Source organism: Haliotis rufescens, unplaced genomic scaffold (genome assembly GCF_023055435.1).
Source record: "Haliotis rufescens isolate VD_foot unplaced genomic scaffold, xgHalRufe1.0.p SCAF_2, whole genome shotgun sequence".
In the NCBI taxonomy this organism is placed as follows: domain Eukaryota; kingdom Metazoa; phylum Mollusca; class Gastropoda; order Lepetellida; family Haliotidae; genus Haliotis; species Haliotis rufescens.
In genome coordinates, this window is record NW_025963890.1 from 74,590,816 (window position 1) to 74,614,083 (window position 23,268).

At 40.5% G+C, this 23,268-nt stretch overlaps 1 protein-coding gene across 5 annotated transcripts in view; it reads left to right on the forward strand.

The window, feature by feature from the left end:
- Window positions 1–23,268, forward strand: part of LOC124133261 (serine/threonine-protein phosphatase 6 regulatory ankyrin repeat subunit B-like) — a 134,545-nt gene that overhangs the window by 97,237 nt on the left and 14,040 nt on the right. For 3 of the 5 annotated variants that reach the window (XM_046497608.2, XM_046497603.2, XM_046497606.2), the window contains exons 5-21: window positions 3,701–3,805; window positions 5,298–5,396; window positions 6,606–6,707; window positions 7,874–8,074; window positions 8,923–9,021; window positions 9,351–9,452; window positions 10,085–10,186; window positions 10,518–10,616; window positions 12,576–12,704; window positions 13,173–13,301; window positions 13,588–13,704; window positions 14,314–14,412; window positions 14,995–15,195; window positions 15,509–15,607; window positions 16,506–16,607; window positions 18,052–18,057; window positions 22,347–22,451. In XM_046497608.2, the coding sequence (XP_046353564.1) occupies window positions 3,701–3,805; window positions 5,298–5,396; window positions 6,606–6,707; window positions 7,874–8,074; window positions 8,923–9,021; window positions 9,351–9,452; window positions 10,085–10,186; window positions 10,518–10,616; window positions 12,576–12,704; window positions 13,173–13,301; window positions 13,588–13,704; window positions 14,314–14,412; window positions 14,995–15,195; window positions 15,509–15,607; window positions 16,506–16,607; window positions 18,052–18,057; window positions 22,347–22,451 (1,896 nt within the window). The remainder of the gene's footprint in view (window positions 1–3,700; window positions 3,806–5,297; window positions 5,397–6,605; window positions 6,708–7,873; window positions 8,075–8,922; window positions 9,022–9,350; window positions 9,453–10,084; window positions 10,187–10,517; window positions 10,617–12,575; window positions 12,705–13,172; window positions 13,302–13,587; window positions 13,705–14,313; window positions 14,413–14,994; window positions 15,196–15,508; window positions 15,608–16,505; window positions 16,608–18,051; window positions 18,058–22,346; window positions 22,452–23,268) is intronic. The other 2 variants (XM_046497604.2, XM_046497607.2) reach the window with 1 other exon arrangement.

The window sequence follows — 23,268 nt, forward strand, 5'->3', positions numbered from 1 at the left end:
GTTTCATGGGAGAGAAATCATATTTTAAAAATATTATTCATGTATGTTTATGGTTAGTTCGGCTTTACGTCATCAAGAATGAACGCAATTACCTTGGCCACGCTCATTTTCAAAAATAATATCCTCAGGCAATTTTAAATTCGATTTTAGTTTTTGAAGTACCTAAGTATCAACGAGCGTCATTGTTGTTTCTGCTATAACGAGAATAGTGTTTTCACCTCGTTAATAGGCAACCGACACCACGAATCGTTAGCAATGAAAACACTGCAACAGCAATTTTATTTTCTGAACTCCTTTATGTAAATCGGGCATGGATATTTTGCGCAAGTTTTAACGAAATAAAATGGAGAATCTAAAAGATAAATTTGAATATTTGTAATTAAATGTTTACCCATATATATCATGAGTGGTATACAAGCCAACTGATGGAAGTAGAGAACATGTCTTGAGATTGGAGAGAGATTTGTGTCTTGTTGTCACGACAGCTTCGAGAATTTAAACAGCGCCTCTGTAGACATAACCAGTGCAATGTGGACATCTGTGTCCTAAGTATACAACGATGACGGATTGAACTTTAGCGTGTATCGATTAAACGAATAGAGTCTCTTAAACAAACGCGACAAAACCCTTTCATAATCATAATAGTACTCAAGGGCAAAAGTTATTGTGACATAAATTGTTATATGAAGTTTTGGATTTGAACCGTGGAAAATGTTTGTGAAAAAGCTCGAAGAAACGCAACCAACCACCACGTGAGAGATCGTCCCCGTAGTGGCGCCCACCAGGACATCTGGATTCGAACCACGCACCTCGACAAAGGTGCCACACAGCAAAGTCTACAACCCGTACCCTGCTTGGAGACAGAGGCGTATCTGCAAAGACGTTCCGATGACGTCTATGCATGTATGGCATACGAGTGAGGCGCCCAACGACGGTTGATCCTGGCGGCAGAACACCAACGTCGACGTCTCTAGTGGTGCAGACAACACTGGTGGTCGGCAGCACGTCGATGGAGAAGAGACATCTTCACCGACGAGTCACGGTCCCTTCTGTTCATGTGTCGACCTGATCTGTAAGAACCCCTGATTTGCCACCAATCGACCACGTCAAGAATGACATGAAACGATCTTTGAGACGTGTTCCAAATCCAACAACATCGTAGCAGGAACTGCGGATTATCCTTCATCCGATATGGAATGTCATTGCCCAGACTTTTCTTCGTCTAATGGTCTCAATGAGGTGAACATGTCAAGCCTGCTTCAATGCACAAGGTGGAAGCACTGCCTACTGACTGGGTGAACATGCCTGTGAACCCTCTCTAGTGACATGGCGCATTTGCATATGGTACAAACGCTCCTTATATGGACAGGTGTTCGTTACCATACCCTTATTGTTCTTTCTATGTTATATAATGCCATACACAGCAGCACAATTGTTTGACCGATCTTCTTTGTGTTTTGTATGTCACAAGAACTTGTGCCTTTGAGTATATAAATACAAGCGACAAAACTCTACTAAAAGCATTGTCCATTCTACGATTCGAACTTTCATAAACATATGAACCACTATCAAATAGTGATAATACCAATGTTTGCGAAAATGTGAGCGTATCCTGCCCCACCGGCGGCACCCGTCACAAACATAATCAGTGTCATAATGATCATAAGAGACCTCTTCTTAAAGTTGTAATATTGTACGATTCAGACTAAATCACGAGCACGTACTTTTGAATCACTATCAAAACATTGATGATTCCACGTCTTTTCGTATCCTGCCCCATGGGTGGCGCCAGTCACAAACACATGCAAAGGCATGACAAGTTTTCACCTGAACAAACACGGGAATATTTAGGTACTTCAAATTTTGTTTCAAAGCTTTCCTAAGAACTTGAATGCTGTTACCCTGATCAAATAACTTTTGAGCAAAGAGTAGGAGAAATGCTCGATTATACCTCAAAAGTTACGAAATGTAGACACCAAACGTGAATGCATCCTAAATTCAAGAAAGTTCAACTTGTCCATCTTTTGAACAAACTCCCATACCTGAGTGACGTTAATATCTTCATATGTAATAAACAGTGTAAAGGAATACGAACGCACAGTCCTATGTTGAAATACCTTCATGAGGCCCTTTGTTCGGATATTTTCGATATTGCACAATGATGTCTATGACACAAAATTAATCGAAAGGAAATGATGTGAAAGTCCTTTAAATTGATTATACATTTGATTCTGTGAGTCCCTAGCATAACGGTAGACAGTGGTATATTGATGGTATGTGTGTTATCTCCCAAGTAAGTTCCTGTTACCCCGACAACCAGAGCGATCAATGGTGATGTGAAGTGCTCTGCTACAGTTATGTGATGTTCTAACAAAACACTTCATTGATTAGCTGAGTCTTTTAAAGTTTGTAAGTCATGTTCGAAAATACAATTCATTGATTGTCTCTGTCTTCATGATATTGGTATTTTGAACATGACAGAGTTTGACAACTTATTTTCTATCACTGAAAGAAGTTTCTCGAAGCATGACACGTTCAATGTCTGGACACAAAGAGGCACTTCATGCATATCGATATTCTCATTAGACAGTACAATGACGAGGTCCCGGCCAGACTTGGAATCTTTCAAAGACCAAATAGACTGAAGAAAGCTTTTTAAACGATACGTGTAAAGTTAGAGCATTGGTAGCTTTGCATAAGTGTCCACGTTCAGCACAAATTGTTTCAATAAGAAAAAATTAAGAAAAGCTTCTATAAATATTTGAAAAGTTTATCATATAATTCCATTTTACGATCAACTATGAAGATACAGCTCTTTATAAAGATGGCAGCATTATACGGATTTTTTTCGACCTACCCGTCAAAAATGAAAAATAAAAGCTGCAAAAAAAATTCCATAATCATCTAAAAGCAGAGTTCATTGTACGATCCGACTGTACAATACTATACAGCAATCCCCGAAGGAAGAAGAATTAGATGTTGTAAAAGCGGCGCCTCGTCAGTTGATGGAGACCTTCCATACTCCTAGGGATTAAATCTCTATTATATTATGTCATATATCCTGGATTCATTCGAAGCAGTTTTGAACCCGATTGTCATGCCGCTGAAAATACACGTCCACTCAGATGAGCGAGAAACATTCTTTTCGAGTCCTCAGCAACCCATGCTTGTCGTAAGAGGCCACTATGCTTGTCGTAAGAGGCGACTAACGGGATCGGGTGGTCAGGCTCGCTGACTTGCTTTATGCATGTCATCGTATCCAAATTGCGTGATCGATGCTCATGACTACACTCACTGGACTGTCTGTTCCAGATTCGATTATTTACAGACCGCCGTCATGCAGGTGGAATATTGCTGAGTGCGGCGTTAAACAACAAACAAACAGTTTTTTTCGAAATTAATGGAAATATAGATTGCGATGTGAACCGTCAGTTCCAAATCGAGGCTATAGTGTGAAAGGGGTCAGATAATGCATGTGTTTGTCACGGGTACCACCGGGTGGGCAGGGTACGCTCACCTGTTCGCGGACACCTGGTATCATCACTTTTTGATAGTGATTCATAAACTCCCATGATATGGTCAATGGACAATGCATTTAGCAGAAATTGCTAATGGTTCTGGAAAGGGATTTGTCGCTTTTATTATCATTTTGCACTGGATGATTGAGTATGTCAGACACTCCCGTGTTTCTCTCTGACAGGATGGGTCCATCCCCTTGTTTCTGGCGGCCGAGGTGGGGAACGTTGCAGTGTGTCGGGAGTTGCTGTTACTGTCCACGGAACAACAGGTTCTTCACAAAAGAAAGGTAAGCAGAAGAACATTGCGGGTTATCAGAGGGGAGGTGGGGTAGCTCAGTGGTTAAAGCGATCGCTCATCACGCCGAAGTCCCGAGTTCGAATCTCTTCATACATATAATGTGTGAAGACCATTTCTGGTGTCCTCCACCGTGATATAGCTGGGATACTGGTAAAAAAGGTCGGCATGCTGTATATAGGTTTACATGTGTACATAATGAAAGGTCCCGTGAAGAGCCGGGGTACAATAGGTCTTCAGCAACCCACGCTTTCCGTAAAAGGCGACTATGCTTGTCGTAAGAAGCGACTAACGGGATCGAGTGGTCAGGCTCGCTGACTTGGTTGATACATGTCATCGCATCCTAATTGCGTAGATTGATGCTCATGATGTCAATCACTGGGTTGTCTTGTCCAGACTCGTAATTTACAGACCGCCGTCATATAGCTAGAATATTGCTGAGTGCGGCGTTAAACAAAATAAATGAAATATTAAATAAAATAAAAATGTAATATGTTTGTGTTTGGACAGAAGATGTCCATTTTCTCATGTTTTTAACGTGGAGGATGGAATCACTCTCATGCGGTGTAATTAAGCCATAAGCATTCGCTCACGTATTTCAAAATCAGTTGATACCCTTCGAAAACAGATGGCCAGACGCATATGTGATTACGAACATGCATGAGCCGTGTATTCGATGTAGGGGCCATACACCAAACAAACTTAAGATACCAAATTTAAGGCCATTTCAAGACCTTTATTACAAATATTAGTTTCATTCTCAGTGCATTGAACCTACTTGTCAGGGCTAAAGGTCGGACGTTGACGTGCTTGCTGAAGTAGGACATTCTTACGTCAATGTCAGCATTGTTCTATTTGTACGTCCATATACACCCAAGCCACCAACTGTTTCGATATAATTTAACGATCGTGGCACGGACTAATCAATTGCTACGTGATATCTTCACGTATTATTTGAGAAAGGAACCTCTCTAAATATTTTTTTCAAACAGCAAAGTTCACAATGGTTGCTTTTTTTCTCTCAGTTTAAGGCATTTTCAAGACCGGAATTCCAAGGCATCTTTTAGCCTTTCTGTCAGATTCTCATTTATCTATTTCTCAACACAGCAAGGGTGGTACAAGAGCAACATAGTACAAACTATATATTGAAAGGAAGAGAATATATGGATGTCAACTTCTTTAGTATGAGGAACACAATGTTTCAGAGTTTTGCTTACTCCTTCATCAGGTTGAAGAAGTTGACATCCATATATTCTCTTCCTTATGTGTATCACTTCTAAATGCCTTTCAAAGACCTTATACATTGAAAGTATATACATCAAAATTTTAGATATGAACGTTACTGTTTTGATGAACGCGTAGTTAAGTCAGACACATGTACAATAAATCGTGATAGGCGTTTCAGATTCTTAATATTTTCTGTTGAAAGATTAATAAACCCTCTGAAGTGCCCGTCAATATTGCTGCACGTTTGTTGTTTACAGGACAGTGGAGATGCGGCCATCCACATCGCAGCACGACGCCGGGACATTGACCTGGTCAAACTCCTCCTGGACAGCAAAACTCCCGTCGAATATCAAAACGTAAAACACCCACCCCACCCCCAACCGCACCGTGTTAACACTTGTACACTTTAAAATCGAGCCAGGCCTACGTTGTTGAATGTCATATTTTGAAACAGTACAGAGAATATTTGTTTTTTCTTGTCAAACAACGTTTCATCTTATCGGGTGGCCTGACAATTATTTTTAATGTTCTAATTGCCCATCGTTAGTGAAAATGTCAGCTTTTGTCAGTTCACGAGATGAGATCAACATGATATTTGACAAGAATGCCAAATGTTCTGTGTATTATGTATTTTCTCACTGGTCTGACATGTCTCAGTCTGAACGTCCTTGTGTTAATCAGGCAGACTGAAAGTATTTCCGGCACAATGTGTTATTTCACCGCTGTCGAACTGTCGATACTATATTTTCAGATAAATAAAATATTTATTCTCCAAATATATAATATAACTGATATTACTTTCTCATATTTGTCAATTAAAGAAGACCACTTCGCTTGGATAAAACCCTTTCCATATTCATAAGAAATGTCTGCAAGAAACAGGGTCGATTGTACGATTCCGACTATATCATGAGCATGTGTTTATGAATCACTATCAAATAGGGAAGATAAGTATGTGTCTATGAATAACTATCAAATAGGGAAGATAAGTATGTGTCTATGAATCACTATCAAATAGGGAAGATAAGAATGTGTGTATGAATCACTATCAAATAAGGAAGATAAGTATGTGTCTATGAATCACTATCAAATAGGGAAGATAAGTATGTGTTTATGAATCACTATCAAATAGGGAAGGTAAGTATGTGTTTATGAATCCCTATCAAATAGGGAAGGTAAGTATGTGTCTATGAATCACTATCAAATAGGGAAGGTAAGTATGTGTCTATGAATAACTATCAAATAGGGAAGGTAAGTATGTGTTTATGAATCACTATCAAATAGGGAAGATAAGTATGTGTTTATGAATCACTATCAAATAGGGAAGATAAGTATGTGTTTATGAATCACTATCAAATAGGGAAGGTAAGTATGTGTTTATGAATCCCTATCAAATAGGGAAGGTAAGTATGTGTCTATGAATAACTATCAAATAGGGAAGGTAAGTATGTGTTTATGAATCACTATCAAATAGGGATGATAAGTATGTGTTTATGAATATATGTAACGTTCTTGGTCTCAACATTGGAGATAGACCTATATAACATGTGTCACATTGTTTCCAGACTGAAGGTCACACGGCACTCCACCTAGCGGCCTGGGAAGGAGACGAGCCATTGGTGAAGTTCCTCTACAACATGAAGGCCAATCCAAACACGCCCGACAACGTAAATAGCGCAATAAGAATTGGATTTTTTATACGAAAATACTCACACGTCTAAGAATATATTTCCATGAATGTCATATTCGAAATCAAAGTCGATAGTATTTAAAAGTCGCTTGGTGAAGACATCTATAAATCACATAGCATATTTGTAACCCCTCGAACTGGACAGCCATTGTTGCTACTCGAGTCATATTATCACATAAAACACATTGTCAACTCTACCAAGACTGCCTCTGTGGATGGAGCGAATGCCCGGACAGTGGAACGCCTGTGGTTCGATCCCGGACGCGTCATACCAAAAGACGTTAAAATATGATACTTGTTGTTACCCTGCCTTACATTCGGCATCAAGGGGCTACAACATGGACTGGTCGGCTCGGAGTTGGTATAGTGTGTCTGAGTGGGATATTCATGCTACTCTGCAGCATGCTATCTCAGCACTATAACACAGGCATAAGTCCGGACCAGTAGAAGCACGCACACGTGCATGTACGTCACTATATATGTGTAAGAATCTTGAACGCGACGTTAAACCCCATTTATATGATACTGACTCGAGATAGCCGAGGATGCATAAACGGTGTGAACCCAGACTCGTTACCCCAAAGGACCCATGAAGATCCGGGGTATAATAGGTCTTCAGCAACCCATGCTTGTCGTAAAAGGCGACTAACGGGATCGGGTGGTCAGGCTGGTTGACTTGGTAGATGCATGTCATAGTATCTAAATTGCGTAGATGGATGCTCGTGACATCAATCACTGGATTGTCTGATCCACACTCGATTATTTACAGACCGCCGTCATATAGCTGGAATATTGCTGAATGCGACGTTAAACAACAAACAAGCAACAAGCATTAACCCATAGTCCTGCTCATGAAAGGGAGACAATTCTTTAGTTGGTGATAATGAAGTTGGAACATCACATCCGAAGCTATGGTGATTATTCCAGGTGTATATCACAATAGAATGGAGATATGATATACATGATAGTCGAGGTATATATAGTGTTAGCTTGTTACCTCAAAGTCACTGGGACCACAGAATTGGCATTTTGTCAAGAGAAACGGAGGTCTATATTAGCTGATTCCTGCAGGACCACGAAGTGAAATCGTCTTTTAAAAACGATATAAGGAGGCTTGCTGTATATCTGGCAATGTGTTTGCAGTTCGACAGGACCCCGCTTCACATCGCGGCTGAGAGGGGCAACTCGCACATCGTGGAGCTCCTGGTGGACAAGTTCAAGTCCTCTGTGTCCGCGAGGACAAAGGACGGCAGTACTCTGATGCACATCGCCTCACAGTTCGGACACCCAGACACAGCCCTTGCCTTCCTCAAGAAGGGCGTGCCTCTACAGATGCCAAACAAGGTATGCATTGAAGAGAAGTATTCACATCATCAACAAAAACATCAATCAAAATCATCAACATCAACATCAAAGTACCATTGACATTGATAATCCGCTTTGCAGTTGTGAAGCAGGTAGCCGAACGGGACAATGAAATAATCTTAAAGGATTATCATTGTTTGTCTCAAACGATTTCGTAGTAGTTATAACAACAAAATATTTAGAGCTAAGAATGTGGAACTAGTTGATGCATCCATTGTCCTTGTTTGCACAGTTTGGAACAGGGATTATCGTGACATTATTCGTTTTAGACTTGGCCTGAATGATCTAAAAGTTAACACAGGAAGATTTTCATCTGTTGAGAAACCCCTCAGGTTATGACCATTCTGTGATATTGTTGTCGAAGATGAATACCATTTTATGTTTATTTGCCCTATATACGAACATGTGAGAAACATGTACTTACCGCAGTGGTCTTTATCTCATGTTAATGCTATAACATTGTCTTCATTACTGTCCTGCACAGATCTTCTAACACAACATCAACTGGCTTTTTACGTACATCATGCGTTTTTGTTACGAAGTGAATTGTTACCTTGACTTTGTGTCTAATAAAATATGTTATGTAACTTCGTTGTATATGGGCCTGTGGCCTTTCATACAATAAAGAATTGAATTGAATTTAATTGTACGGGTGTTTCTCTCAAAGGGCATAGTAAGACAGATGTTCCTCAAACCAGGGCGTGTATTCACCTTTCTGATAATACTGATTGTGTCTTTCTACAGTAGTAGTATATATCCAGACAACAGTGTTCATGTGTGTCTCCACAGTATCTACTCTCACACAATACTACCCCCGTGTGTTTCAGTCGGGCGCCATCTGCCTCCACGCGGCGGCCATGAAGGGACACACAGCCGTGGTGAAGGCCTTGCTGCAGAAAGGCGCGCCGGTTGACACCAAAACCAAGGTAAGAGTGACTACCAAACACTAACACTACACCTTACCGTGGGTTGCCTTCATTGTGCTTACTGGTGTATCAAGAAACCAGGCCATTATAAACTTACTTAGGTCTTTGTCGCTGGTGAGCACACTATTAAGTTATCTGGGGAGTACTCCATGTCTTTGACATCGTAAGGTTCCTCCGAATGGCTCGAAGATTCTGAGATTCCTGAGTTTTAGGTTTTAGCACAGAACATTCCACTTTGTCATCCAGCGACCAAGACTGGTATGTTTAGTCTTTGTCAGCATTAATGCCATGAAGATGGTGGAGCTTACCCTCATCCCTGTTTGTTTTAGGACGGATCCACGGCTCTCCACGTGGCGGTGGAACACTGCAAGCCACAGGTGGTCCAGACGTTGCTAGGATACGGTGCGCAGGTGGAGCTGAAGGGAGGAGAGGTAGGATGCAGTGACAAATATGGACGTACATTGACGGCGCTGCTGTTTGCGTTTCAATATTGTCTTTAAAAGTACTGTTAAAGCACTGAGAGTGTGTATTTGTAACATTAATTGTACAGCGTCATGAGTACAGGAGCCTCTGAGCCTGTTCAGTTACACCTTCAAGGCTTGTTTCGTCTCGCTTCGCATCACTTCATTGTGTTCTGGCGCCACGGGTGGCCTAGTGGACCTCAATTCACTGTGCAGAGTTGCGTCCCTTGGGCGTGCCAGAAATCTATTAACGTGGGTTGTAATGCCGGTTTGTCCTGATTATGTTTTTAGGTTTGTTGCGTCCCTTGGGCGTGCCAGAAATTTACGTGGGTTGTAATGCCGGTTTGTCCTGATTATGTTTTTAGGTTTGTCAGCACCAACCCAAACGAGGGGGTTTCACCGAAGTGGTAAACGTCTGAGACCTGCATCACTTCGGGCTTTCTTTCCACATCAAGCTGACACGCCTTGATATAAGTGGAATACCGTTCAAAGTGGCGTTAAACCCACTCATTAATTTGTTTAGTAATACCGTATTTATGAAACTCCAATATGTACGTAAACGTTGACCTTTAAAAACGCAATGTAATTCTTGACCCCTGCAGGTGTTCGAGACCCCCCTGCACATCGCGGCCAGGACGGTGGAGGGGGAGAAGTGTGGCGAGATGCTGCTCAGGTCGGGGGCCAATGTCAACGCCACAAGAGAGGTAATGACGTCACAACTACGTCAACGACAGGGATACTTAAGGTGGTACTATACAGATGGAAATCTTGTTTATCATGTCATGTACAATAAGACTATTAATAATAAATATTGTTACAGGGCGTCATCTGTCCATATCTAAAGGCCACAAGGCCAAAAGAACACATAACCTAACTACGTCACAATGGAATTCCCACCAGTAAGACCACAAATAGCAATCGACCATATATTATTTGCAACTGGCGATGCCCGTTTGGAGAGTTAATTATGGGGATATGAAGCATCAGTGCTTGACATATGACGGTATAGCTGCACATTTGTCCTTGTATTGCCAGAACGGTGAGACCGCCCTCCACATAGCTGCACGATACGGCCACATCAAGATGGTGACGTCACTCCTGGATGAGGGCTCAGACCCGCTACAACACTCCAAGGTGAGTGAGTGTTTGAGAGAAGGGGGAATGGGGTGACTGAGGGAGAGAGTGATGTTAACAAAGTTATCATTGTCATTATCAGGCGTGTCAAGGTGGGTCATGATAGGTCAAGGTGGGTCGTGGAGGGTCACGGTGGGTCAAGGTGGGTTAAGGCGGGTCAAGGTTGGTCAAGGCGGGACATGGTTTACATTCATTGGATGACACATTTAGAAACACGTTGTTCCAATGAGACAGTGTGGACGCCGTTTGCTCCAATGGGACAGTGTGGATGTCGTCTGTTCCAGTGGGACAGTGGTGACGTCGTGTGTTCCAATGGGATATATGGATGTCGTGTGTTCCAATGGGACAGTGTGGCCGACGTGTGTTCCAATGGGACACTATGGATGTCGTGTGCTCCAATAGGACAGTATGGTTGTCGTGTGTTCCAATGGGACAGTGTGGACGTCGTGTGTTCCAATGGGACAGTGTGGACGTCGTGTGTTCCAATGGGACAGTATGGATGTCGTGTGTTCCAATGGGACAGTGTGGACGTCGTGTGCTTCAATAGGACAGTGTGGATGTCGTGTGTTCCAATGGGACAGTATGGATGTCGTGTGCTCCAATAGGACAGTATGGTTGTCGTGTGTTCCAATGGGACAGTGTGGACGTCGTGTGTTCCAATGGGACAGTATGGACATCGCGTGTTCCAGTGGGACAGTATGGACGTCGCGTGTTCGAGTGGGACAGTATGGTTGTCGTGTGTTCCAATGGGACAGTGTGGATGTCGTGTGTTCCAATGGGACAGTGTGGAGGTCGTGTGTTCCAATGGGACAGTATGGATTTCGCATGTTCCAATGGGACAGTGTGGATGCCATGTGTTCCAATGGGACAGTATGGATGCCGTGTGTTCCAATGGGACAGTATGGATGTCGTGTGTTCCAATGGGACAGTATGGTTGTCGTGTGTTCCAATGGGACAGTATGGTTGTCGTGTGTTCCAATGGGACAGTATGGTTGTCGTGTGTTCCAATGGGACAGTATGGATGCCGTGTGTTCCAATGGGAAAGTGTGGATGCCGTGTGTTCCAATGGGACAGTATGGATACCGTGTGTTCCAATGGGACAGTATGGATGTCGTGTGTTCCAATGGGACAGTATGGATGTCGTGTGTTCCAATGGGACAGTATGGATGCCGTGTGTTCCAATGGGACAGTATGGATGTCGTGTGTTCCAATGGGACAGTGTGGACGTCGTGTGTTCTAATGGGACAGTGTTGATGCCGTGTGTTCCAATGGGACAGTATGGATGTCGTGTGTTCCAATCGGACAGTATGGATGTCGTGTGTTCCAATGGGACAGTATGGATGCCGTGTGTTCCAATGGGACAGTGTGGATGCCATGTGTTCCAATGGGACAGTATGGATACCGTGTGTTCCAATGGGACAGTGTGGATGCCGTGTGTTCCAATGGGACAGTATGGATGCCGTGTGTTCCAATGGGACAGTATGGATGTCGTGTGTTCCAATGGGACAGTGTGGATGCCGTGTGTTCCAATGGGACAGTGTGGATGCCATGTGTTCCAATGGGACAGTGTGGACGTCGTGTGTTCCCATCGGACAGTGTGGTTTTCGTGTGTTCCAATTCGACAGTGTGGATGTCGTGTGTTCCAATGGGACAGTGTGGACCTCGTGTGTTCCAATGGGACAGTGTGGACGTCGTGTGTTCCAATGGGACAGTGTGGACGTCGTGTGTTCCAATGGGACAGTATGGTTGTCGTGTGTTCCAATGGGATGGTATGGACGTCGTGTGTTTCAATGGGACAGTGTGGATGTCGTGCGTTTCAATGGGACAGTGTGGATGTCGTGTGTTTCAATGGGACAGTGTGGATGTCGTGTGTTCCCCTCCATGAGTTTTCCCTCTCGGCTGTAGTCTCTTCTTGATTCAGTCACTACTGTGACGATGTTTACCCATTGTCTGCTGCAGGCGGGGGAAACTGCCCTCCATGTGGCGGTGCGCTACTGTCACCTGTCCGTGGCGGCCGAGATCCTCCGTTTCGTCTGTCAGGAGAAGTCCCGGATTGACGCCGTCATGATGGTCAACCAGCAAAACTTTGTACGTACATTGCGTTTGGTCAAGTCCTGGGGGTCACAAAACCATTCCTTACGTTATGCGGTCTTCCCTAGTCTCGGAAAATCAGAAAACTCACAGTTGTGTAGTTTTGTAAAGATCACGAAACATGTACAATCCTCCCGTCTTCGTGAATGTGAAAATAACATTAAAATAATCTTGCGATTTGGGGGAAAAGTACGAACATATAATAGACTTTTCCAATTAAACATGGAGAGTAATTATTTACTGTGGGAGCTGTTTCTGTCTTTATACAGAGACATACAAGGCATTCTAACCGTAAACATAGGAGATATTCGCGTCAAATATACTAGAAGTAGTCACCAAAACAGCTATTATCCTCGAAAGTGAGATCATTATTTTAGATATTAATATGTAACTTACATGTATGTAAGATACCCGAGGTTGGGGAGTGAAATATGTTTGTTAATGCTGACGTCGTGATGTTGGCAGGAGGGGGAGACGCCGGTACACTACGCTGCCGAGTTGACGAAGAACATGGCGCACGACGAGTTCGAGGACTCCGACATGATGAAGCTGATGCTGGAGTTTGATGGCGACACCAATCTGCAGACCAAACTGGTGAGAAAGTGATGATGCTGCGCCATTCATTTTTGCATTATTCATTAATTATAAGTAGAGCTCAGTTGAAGAATATAACAACACATATTATATTTTTTAAAATACATCATATAAAGTCATACAATTTATTAAGGCGCTGTGGTCGTATATTGGTTCTTGGCGCTCACGATTAACTATTTCAGGTTACATTTAAAATGGATTTGACTGAAATTAAAAATTGAATGTCAGTTTTATTGTTGATGATGTTGATGATGGTGTATGAGAGAAGTTATCTCCCCTCCCCCAGACCCACGAGACCGGACTTCACTACTGTGCCCGCGCCGGAAATGAGGACGTCATGCTAGAGATCGTGAAACACATCGAAGCCAGCAGTTTGCAGGTCGCCGTCAACAAACAAGCCAAGGTAGCACACGCACACGTCCACACAATAGCCACCTCAATGAGCACCGTAAAGTTCACTTTAAACCTGACAGACAGCATTTAATCTGACCGTGGCATGTACAACAGTACTATACAATACCCAAAGTATATCAGATGAAAAATATCTTATTCAAATGAGTGATCCCTTAATACGAGTTTATATCGTACATACTAAAGTAGATAAGAACATATTCCTTTAAGGAAGAGAAAACAACGTTTCTGTGTATAATTATACTTACTCCTTCATTCACCTAAAGAAGGAGTAAGTATATACTCCGCGACGTTGTGTTCCTCATAATAAGTTGACATGCATAAATTCTCTTCCTTAAGTGTATCACTTCTAAATGCCTTTCAAAAACAATGCCCACCAATTACCATGTGCATCTAACCAAATATAAATTCATCCAGTTTCTGAATTGCTGTGATGCGTTTACTTGTATAATTGTATATGCAGGTGCACAAATAATATATTATGTATATTCTGAGCTGATATTGAACAAACTTGTCTAACTATCTGTGCGCGCGTGTGCGTCCTTCAATATGTCCACAACATTGAGATTAAACAGGGCTGAGCTTACCGCCTTCCTTCCAGAACTCCATGTCTCCGCTGTTGGTAGCCAGTGAGCAGGGTCACCTGGAAATAGTCAAGATCCTGTTGAAGAACCACGCCAGGGTGGACGTGTTCGATGAGGTAGGACACTGAATAGGGTGTACGTAAACACCTACTGCGCATGACAGGATGTGTGTACCCACCTTAATCACCTATCACGAAAAACTGGATGCATGTAACCAAGAACTGCGCACAACATGGTGCATGTATGCAAGCACCTACTGCGCATGACAGGAAGTATGTAAACATCTATCGCGCATCACAGGATGTCTTCAGTGTTGTGTGTCTTTGGTTTGTCTGACATTAGTTTACATTATATTAGTTTGAAATAAGAATAAGAAAACGCCTAAGGAATTAACCGTTTGCATTAATATTGTGTGCTTTGATTTTTGTGTTTTACAAATTATTGACAAATAACTCCAACCAAATCCATTTATACAGTTATTTGAATATATGTTAAAGATACAACGTGTTTCACTAAACATACCAGCATGATGTTTGTTTGATCATCTTGGGTATCTGAATAGAGTGATTGTAATCGAAGATCCGGGCTCAAGTGTTCACATTCGGACATTGGTGAAGCCCATTTCTGTCCCACCCCGTCACAGTATTGCAGCATAGAACCATGCTCACTCATTCATCCTATTTCCATCCCGTCCTCAGCACGGCAAGGCAGCGCTCCATCTGGCCGGAGAGAACGGCCATGATCAGGTTGCCGATGTTCTGTTGTGGCACAAAGCCTTCGTCAACGCCAAGTCCAAGCAGGGCTTCACGCCACTCCATCTGGCGGCACAGAACGGCTACAACAAGTTGGTGAAACTCCTCATTGAGACACACAACGCCACCATTGACGCTCTCTCTCTGGTATGTAGTCACCTCTAATTTCTTCATTTTACATGCCTAATGTGTGAAAAGAAAGCAAACTTTATTTTGTAATATTCCTAAAATAAAAAATATATTTTAAGATGGGAGGATAATGTGATGGCATATAACTCATATGCTTTCTAAAATTCAATCTAATATAGATATGAAAGAGAATCACAATTATTTGAAATTAGTCATTTTATTATTAGTTCTAAATCTGAAAAGGAGATGAAATTTAATTTGAAGAATACATCCAACTAGCCTTAGTGCTTTACCCAAGCATCACTCTAGCTCTTCTGACCCCTGTCCCCAGGCCAAGAAGACGCCTCTTCACATGGCGGCTCAGAGCGGTCAGATGGAGGTGTGCAGCACCCTCCTCAAGATAAAGGCGGACCCCAACGCTACAGACGAGGTAACGGCCTGGAAGGGTATAGTCACAAAGTGTCAACCATAACTGAGACAGTTTTTTGTAAAATAAATATATTTCGAGAGTAAGAGTGGTTGGAAAAACTGTCCTTGGAGTACACCGACAAGATCCGGATTGCCATGCTGGACCAGTGGAGGGTTCAGCAGTTATCCATTGAAGGGCTCTATTGAAACTAACAGGCAAAACATCAAAAAGACAACTAAACTCCGTTAATTCGGTCGTAGCCGTTTTCAGTAATATGTGCGTGCGTGCGTGTGGCTGCTTGTACTAGTCCGGACTAGTGCCGATTTTATAGTGCTAGCCCACTGAGATATGCCGCAGTTTAAAAAAAATACCCCACTCAGTCATATGGTCCGAGAAGTGAAAACAACTTCCTTAGTTCTGAAATAGCATGTTTATTGGTGCTAATGTTTATCCCTATGGTATTATCATGTTTAATGTCTAATGTGCCTTGATTCGCTGTGCTGAATTACGTCCCTTAGACGTGCCCGAATCCTATGTTCGATCTTATGTTTCTAGACACTGAACCAGTGCTCATGGGTTTCATCCAATTACACCATTGTGATGACGTAAGGCTATTGTAGTTGCAATTTATTGAGTCAGGAAATCACTGGCCATTCTGAAATCTAAAAATGACGCAACGATATGTGATTATGCAAAATATACGAGACATTATACATCAACCTCAACCATACCATGATTTTAAGTCTGAGAAGTCTTACCTCTTAGTCTTAGTCTCGTTCATACCTCTTCAGGAATCAACAGCTTCTCATGCTGTCTCCATTATGTAATAACCGTCTTCACTGCAACATCAAGCTGACACGCTGGGATATAAATGAAATACTGTTAAAAAACTAACTCACTGTAACGTATTACTCTCCAGCGAGGACAAACACCGCTCCATCTGGCGGCTGAAAGTGACCACTCGGACGTTGTGAAACTCTTCCTCAAGTACCGCCCAGAACTGGTTACTATGGCCAACACTGTAAGTAACGGTTTGTGTAACACTTACCCCGGTCTTGTTAACGGGACTGTTATTGTGGGTATTCCGGTAACATTCTGATACCCTAGTCACACTAGAAGACACTAATAATATAGTGTATGTCATACTAACGCTAATAGAATATGTTCTGTGGTGAATTGCTATCAACGTCTTTTGACACTAACCCTATCCTTGCAGTTTGTAGAATGTATATAGGCGTCTGTGTACTAACAATTGGAAAGGTCATGTATTTTGTTCTTAAGTGACGTTACTTACTTATGGAGAGTCGGTTAATTTGTATTCATGCTACTAGGGGTTTCATTACCAGCAACAGTAGTCATGACATGCAGTATTATGGTTAAGAACTTCTTGATAATGAAATCTTCATGGTTTGTGTTTAGTCATGACTCTGTTGTACTGGCAGGTAGACATGTCAGGTACTCTTTCGTTTAATGATAACTATTGACGTCATTCTTTGCGACTAACATTTAGAAATGTAAGATTTTTCTTTCGTTTAATATGAACTAATGACGTCATTATCTACTTACTTAGCAATGTCGAGTATTTTATCATTTGATAACAACTAGAGACGTCATTCTATTATACTTACCTAGCAATGTCGAGTATTTTATCATTTGATAACAACTAATGACGTCATTTTTTGCTTCTCGCGGTTAGAAATGTTATCTCTTTTGTCATTTAATAACTAGTGACGTCATTCGTTGCTACTAACAGTTAGAAATTTCAGGTATTTTGTCATTTGATAACAACTAGTGACGTCATTCTGTGCTTTTAATAGTTAGAAATGCCAGGTATGCGTGCTACTAACAGCAATATAGTTGTGTGTTGAAGTGTGCTACCGTTATGCTTTTGTAATGCAGGTATATTGATACTAAAACAACACAGATGGAATGCAAATATATAATGTGGCATCTCTAAAATCTCACCATATAACCATCAACTTCGCAACACACCATATGTGTACTTGAAACCTGTTGACTCGTTTATACAGACATATCTAGCGAAGTATGTTCGTTAGCTCCAACCACGTTATCTGGAATAATTCAACCACCCAGATCAAAACTACATCTAAAATGCGAATTTGATGGTTTTTTATTTCAACAAATACTGCTTCAAAAACAATGCTTGATGTTTTGCCCGAAGACACGATTTTTCGGGATAAACGTTGTCCCAGCTAAAGCTGTTTCGATAACGTCATGGTTTCAATTACACGCAAGGTGTGACCTTTGTGTATCTTTCTGTATTATATATAATCGTACTAAGTGCTGACTATATAACCGTTCCTGATTCTGTATATATGGCCACAATTTCCACTCATCGGTATATAACCATCTATCGTATATATAGCACTAACACTACTAACACTAGCAGGTGATGTTGTGCCTCAATCTATATATGTCTTTCACTGTACGTGCCAATCACACAGGATGAAGTAAGTATATACTTATCTATCGACGCTGCGTTGTGCATAGATGACCATGAACCGTAGTACCATGTATTTATGAGAGTATAGTGTTTATTTTAATGTTTTAATCATGTGACGCATGTATTAGATGGTTAGTGTTACCAGGAAGTATTAGACGTGAATTCATTTGTTCATGTGTGTTAAATATGGTATATGGTACACCGTTATACCACCTGTAGATATTGTATAGTATCCGTGTTACAGTGAACTTCTTTTCGGGGTACTATATTTAGGATATATTTTTTCTTTAAAGAAAACTCTTGTAGTAAAACTAATGTTCATTATGTTTCAAAGCAACTATTGAAATGAAAAAGGTGTTGGCATAAACATGATGAGCGCAAAATCTAGAGTGTTATTTAATTAATCCTCAGAGTCTTCCCTGTTTATAATATTTGTGAAGTTTGCAGTGGCCTTTTAACTAGAATCTTTTACCTTCTGTCTGTCTGTCTGTCTGTCTGTCTATCCCTGTGCAGAGTACAAGTGCAAGATGCCTATGATTGTGGGTTCTGTTCTAAGCGGCGTTAAACCCAACTCATTCACTCACTCACTCACTCACTCACTCTATCAATCCGTCCATCACGCCATGATATAACTGGAATACTGTTCTAAGCGGCGTTAAACCCAACTCATTCACTCGCTCACTCACTCTATCCATCAATCCGTCCATCACGCCGTGATATAACTGGAATACTGTTCTAAGCGGCGTTAAACCCAACTCACCCACTCACTCACTCTATCTACAACGACCAGGCTATATCTGTCCAGTACATCTTCCATTTAGCTTTTGTGTAACAACACATGAACATATTTCTAAGTACGTACGTACCCAATGTCCATCTGTCATGTATATGTTTACATGTATAGATGTTTCGAGCTATCCATCTATCCCTCCATCCGTCCGTCCATCCATCCGTGAAGAGGACCCTGCATACATGTACTCCTCTATTCGTGAAATCACCTATCTATCGATTTGTTCAACTAATTTTTTCTCAAACATAACCTTTCAGACTATACTGTTACACTTACACTTTCACTAAACACATTTACCTACATACATGCCTATTCATACTACATCTAAATATTTACCTACATAAATTCATATTTATGCAACATCTACATGTTTACCTACATACATGCCTTGTTATGCTACATCTACACATTTACCTACATACATGCCTTGTTATGCTACATCTAAATATTTACCTACATAAATGCCTATTTGTGCTACATCTAAATATTTACCTACATACATGCCTATTTATGCTACATCTAAATATTTACCTACATACATGCCTTGTTATGCTACATCTAAATATTTACCTACATACATGCCTTGTTATGCTACATCTAAACATTTACCTACATACATGCCGTGTTATGCTACATCTAAATATTTACCTACATGCATGCCTATTGATGCTACATCGAAATATTTACCTACATACATGCCTATTTATGCTACATCTACACATTTACCTACATACATGCCTTGTTATGCTTCATCTACACATTTACCTACATATATCCTATTTATGCTACATCTACACATTTACCAACATATATCCTATTTATGCTCCATCTAAATATTTACCTACATACATGCCTTGTTATGCTACATCTAAATATTTACCTACATACATGCCTATTTATGCTACATCTACACATTTACCTACATACATGCCTATTTATGCTACATCTAAATATTTACCTACATATATCCTATTTATGCTACATCTAAATATTTACCTACATATATCCTATATATGCTACATCTAAATATTTACCTACATACATGCCTATTTATGCTACATCTACACATTGACCTACATACATGCCTATTTATGCTACATCTAAATATTTACCTACATACATGCCTTGATATGCTACATCTAAATATTTACCTACATAAATGCCTATTGATGCTACATCGAAATATTTACCTACATACATGCCTATTTATGCTACATCTACACATTTACCTACATACATGCCTTGTTATGCTTCATCTACACATTTACCTACATATATCCTATTTATGCTACATCTAAATATTTACCTACATACATGCCTTGTTATGCTACATCTAAATATTTACCTACATAAATGCCTATTGGTGCTACATCTAAATATTTACCTACATACATGCCTATTTATGCTACATCTACACATTTACCTACATACATGCCTTGTTATGCTACATCTAAATATTGACCTACATGCATGCCTATTGATGCTACATCGAAATATTTACCTACATACATGCCTATTTATGCTTCATCTACACATTTACCAACATATATCCTATTTATGCTACATCGAAATATTTACCTACATACATGCCTATTTATGCTACATCTACACATTTACCTACATATATCCTATTTATGCTACATCTACACATTTACCTACATACATGCCTTGTTATGCTACATCTAAATATTTACCTACATACATCCTATTGGTGCTACATCTAAATTTTCACCTACATACATGCCTATTTTACTACATCTACAAATTTACCTAAATACATGCCTATTTATGCTACATCTAAATATTTACCAACACTCATGCCCAGTTAAGCTCCATCTAAATATTTACCAACACACATGCCCAGTTAAGCTCCATCTAAATATTTACCAACACTCATGCCCAGTTAAGCTCCATCTAAATATTTACCAACACTCATGCCCAGTTAAGCTCCATCTAAATATTTACCTACATATATGGATAGCTTTAGCTACATCTAAATATTTACCTACACATATACCTAGTTATGCTCCCTATAAATAGTGGCCTATATAACTGTCTACTTTCGATCCTTCTATATAGTGACTACTCCAGGGCTGACTGTCTCTCTTTACCTCATACATGCTGTCACTCTCCACAGCTGTGGACTTTATTCCCTGGAGACTCTCCCACTTTCGAACAACTGCTCTTCGCCTTTCATTTGCCAATATTTGCTTCAAAGACTCTATCTTACTGGGTGAATAGAAATCTAAACGTGTTTTTCTCTGTCAATCACTTACAGTTTCCCTTTTCTTCAAACTGTGTGTAGAAAGATGTGCGTAAACATTGAAATCTGAATTGGTTAGTAGTTAACTGTAGAAACCTTTATCTGTACTAAATCTGTGTAGCTGGTTGTCATCCATCCATTTTCATACAGGGCGTTGCTATAACAATATCATGGAACTAGTAGGAGCGAGCGGAAAACGACCGGATTGCCCTATGGAAACGCCTACAATGCACGTGTGTGGAAATGTTTTGGTTGGGTAGAGGGATTCCTGTCGTTTTTCGACGTGAAACTACCGTGATTAGACCCAGTGTGATTTTGTAGGTGTTATAAATGTAGCCCTGACTGGCGAGGATGGCGTAGATCGTCGTAGATAGAATGCTATTGCTTGATAGGTCGGACACAGGCATCCATGTGTAGAAACGTGTTTATTTATGTCGTGTTTTATTATTCCATGTTCACAACACATTTGTTTCAGAAATAATTACAAAGGAAGAATTTGAAGGCATAACATATATCAAATGTTGTAATAATGTTATCATCTACGTTAATAACTCTTCACAATTCCTTATTGAACTGTCGCCTTTTCTAAACTTCTTGAAGATGGCCTCGTCTCAAACGTTGAAGCGCATATCAAGGATGTGCCGTTATTGCGAGACTGAACATTGCGATTAACAAGACAAAGCAAGTCTATAAAGCATGCCCCTCCCTTCATCAAGAGACGATGCCATCTTTAACTCTCAACCGTCTTTACTACACGCATTTGAGGTTAAAACAGATCTCTGATCTATACATCTTAAACAGATCCGATTGTGTGATGTTGATATAGCGTTTGCAACACGTTTGTTGTTCTGTCCAAACTGGAACTGAACAGTGTATAGAAACGTCATGTGTGAATAGTTTAGATATCACTTAACGTAGGATCCAGATGAGACTTACATGTTTTACGCTATATATGTATCATGGGCATAAGTACGAGACGTTGTTTGTCTCACATAAGGGGGAAAGTTTTATCAAGAAAATATTTGTGTAACTGAGACATTTTAATTCTTCAACAACATATTCCAATGTGACATAAATTGTACATATTAGGAAATACCAGTGACAGAAAAAATAGGATATCCAGAAACATTACTTTTTAATTACGAGAAGATGGATTCTTGTGTAGAACGTGCCAGCTGACACAGGGTCGTGCAGCTTGTTCTCTGATTGGGTATTGTTCTGACCACGTGACCTTTGTTTCCAGAACGGCATGACGTGTGCCCACATTGCTGCGGCCAAGGGTAGCGTTGCCGTAGTGAAGGAGCTGATGCGCTTCAATAAACACATCGTGACCACGGCCAGGAACAGGGTAGGTGGCAGGTCGCCTTTGGTCCTGTCGGATTGTAGTTCACGTTTTGAAACTCTTTTAATGCAATGTCATAAATGACCAATAAAAGTGTATAAAATTTTATTTTGTTATATCTGCTATAAAGAATGTAATGTTTCATCCCATTGTTAAGACGTATGTTAAGTGAAATATTGTCACATTCCATTAAAAAGACGTATGTTGGGTGAAATCATGTAACACCCATTATTAAGACGTATGTTGAGCGAAGCCATGTAACATTCATTTTTAAGACGTATGTTGAGTAAAGTCATGTAACATTCATCATTAAGACTTATGTTGAGAGAAGCCATGTAACATTCATTATTAAGACGTATGTTGAGAGAAGCCATGTAACATTCATTATTAAGACGTATGTTGAGCGATGCCATGAAACATTCATTATTAAGACGTATGTTGGGCGAAGCCATGTAACATTCATTATTAAGACGTATGTTGAGAGAAGCCATGTAACATTCATTATTAAGACGTATGTTGAGCGATGCCATGAAACATTCATTATTAAGACGTATGTTGGGCGAAGCCATGTAACATTCATTTTTAAGACGTATGTTGAGTAAAGTCATGTAACATTCATTATTAAGACTTATGTTGAGAGAAGCCATGTAACATTCATTATTAAGACGTATGTTGAGAGAAGCCATGTAACATTCATTATTAAGACGTGTGTTGAGTAAAGTCATGTAACATTCATTATTAAGACGTATGTTGAGTAAAGCCATGTAACATTCATTATTAAGACGTATGTTGAGTAAAGTCATGTAACATTCATTATTAAGAC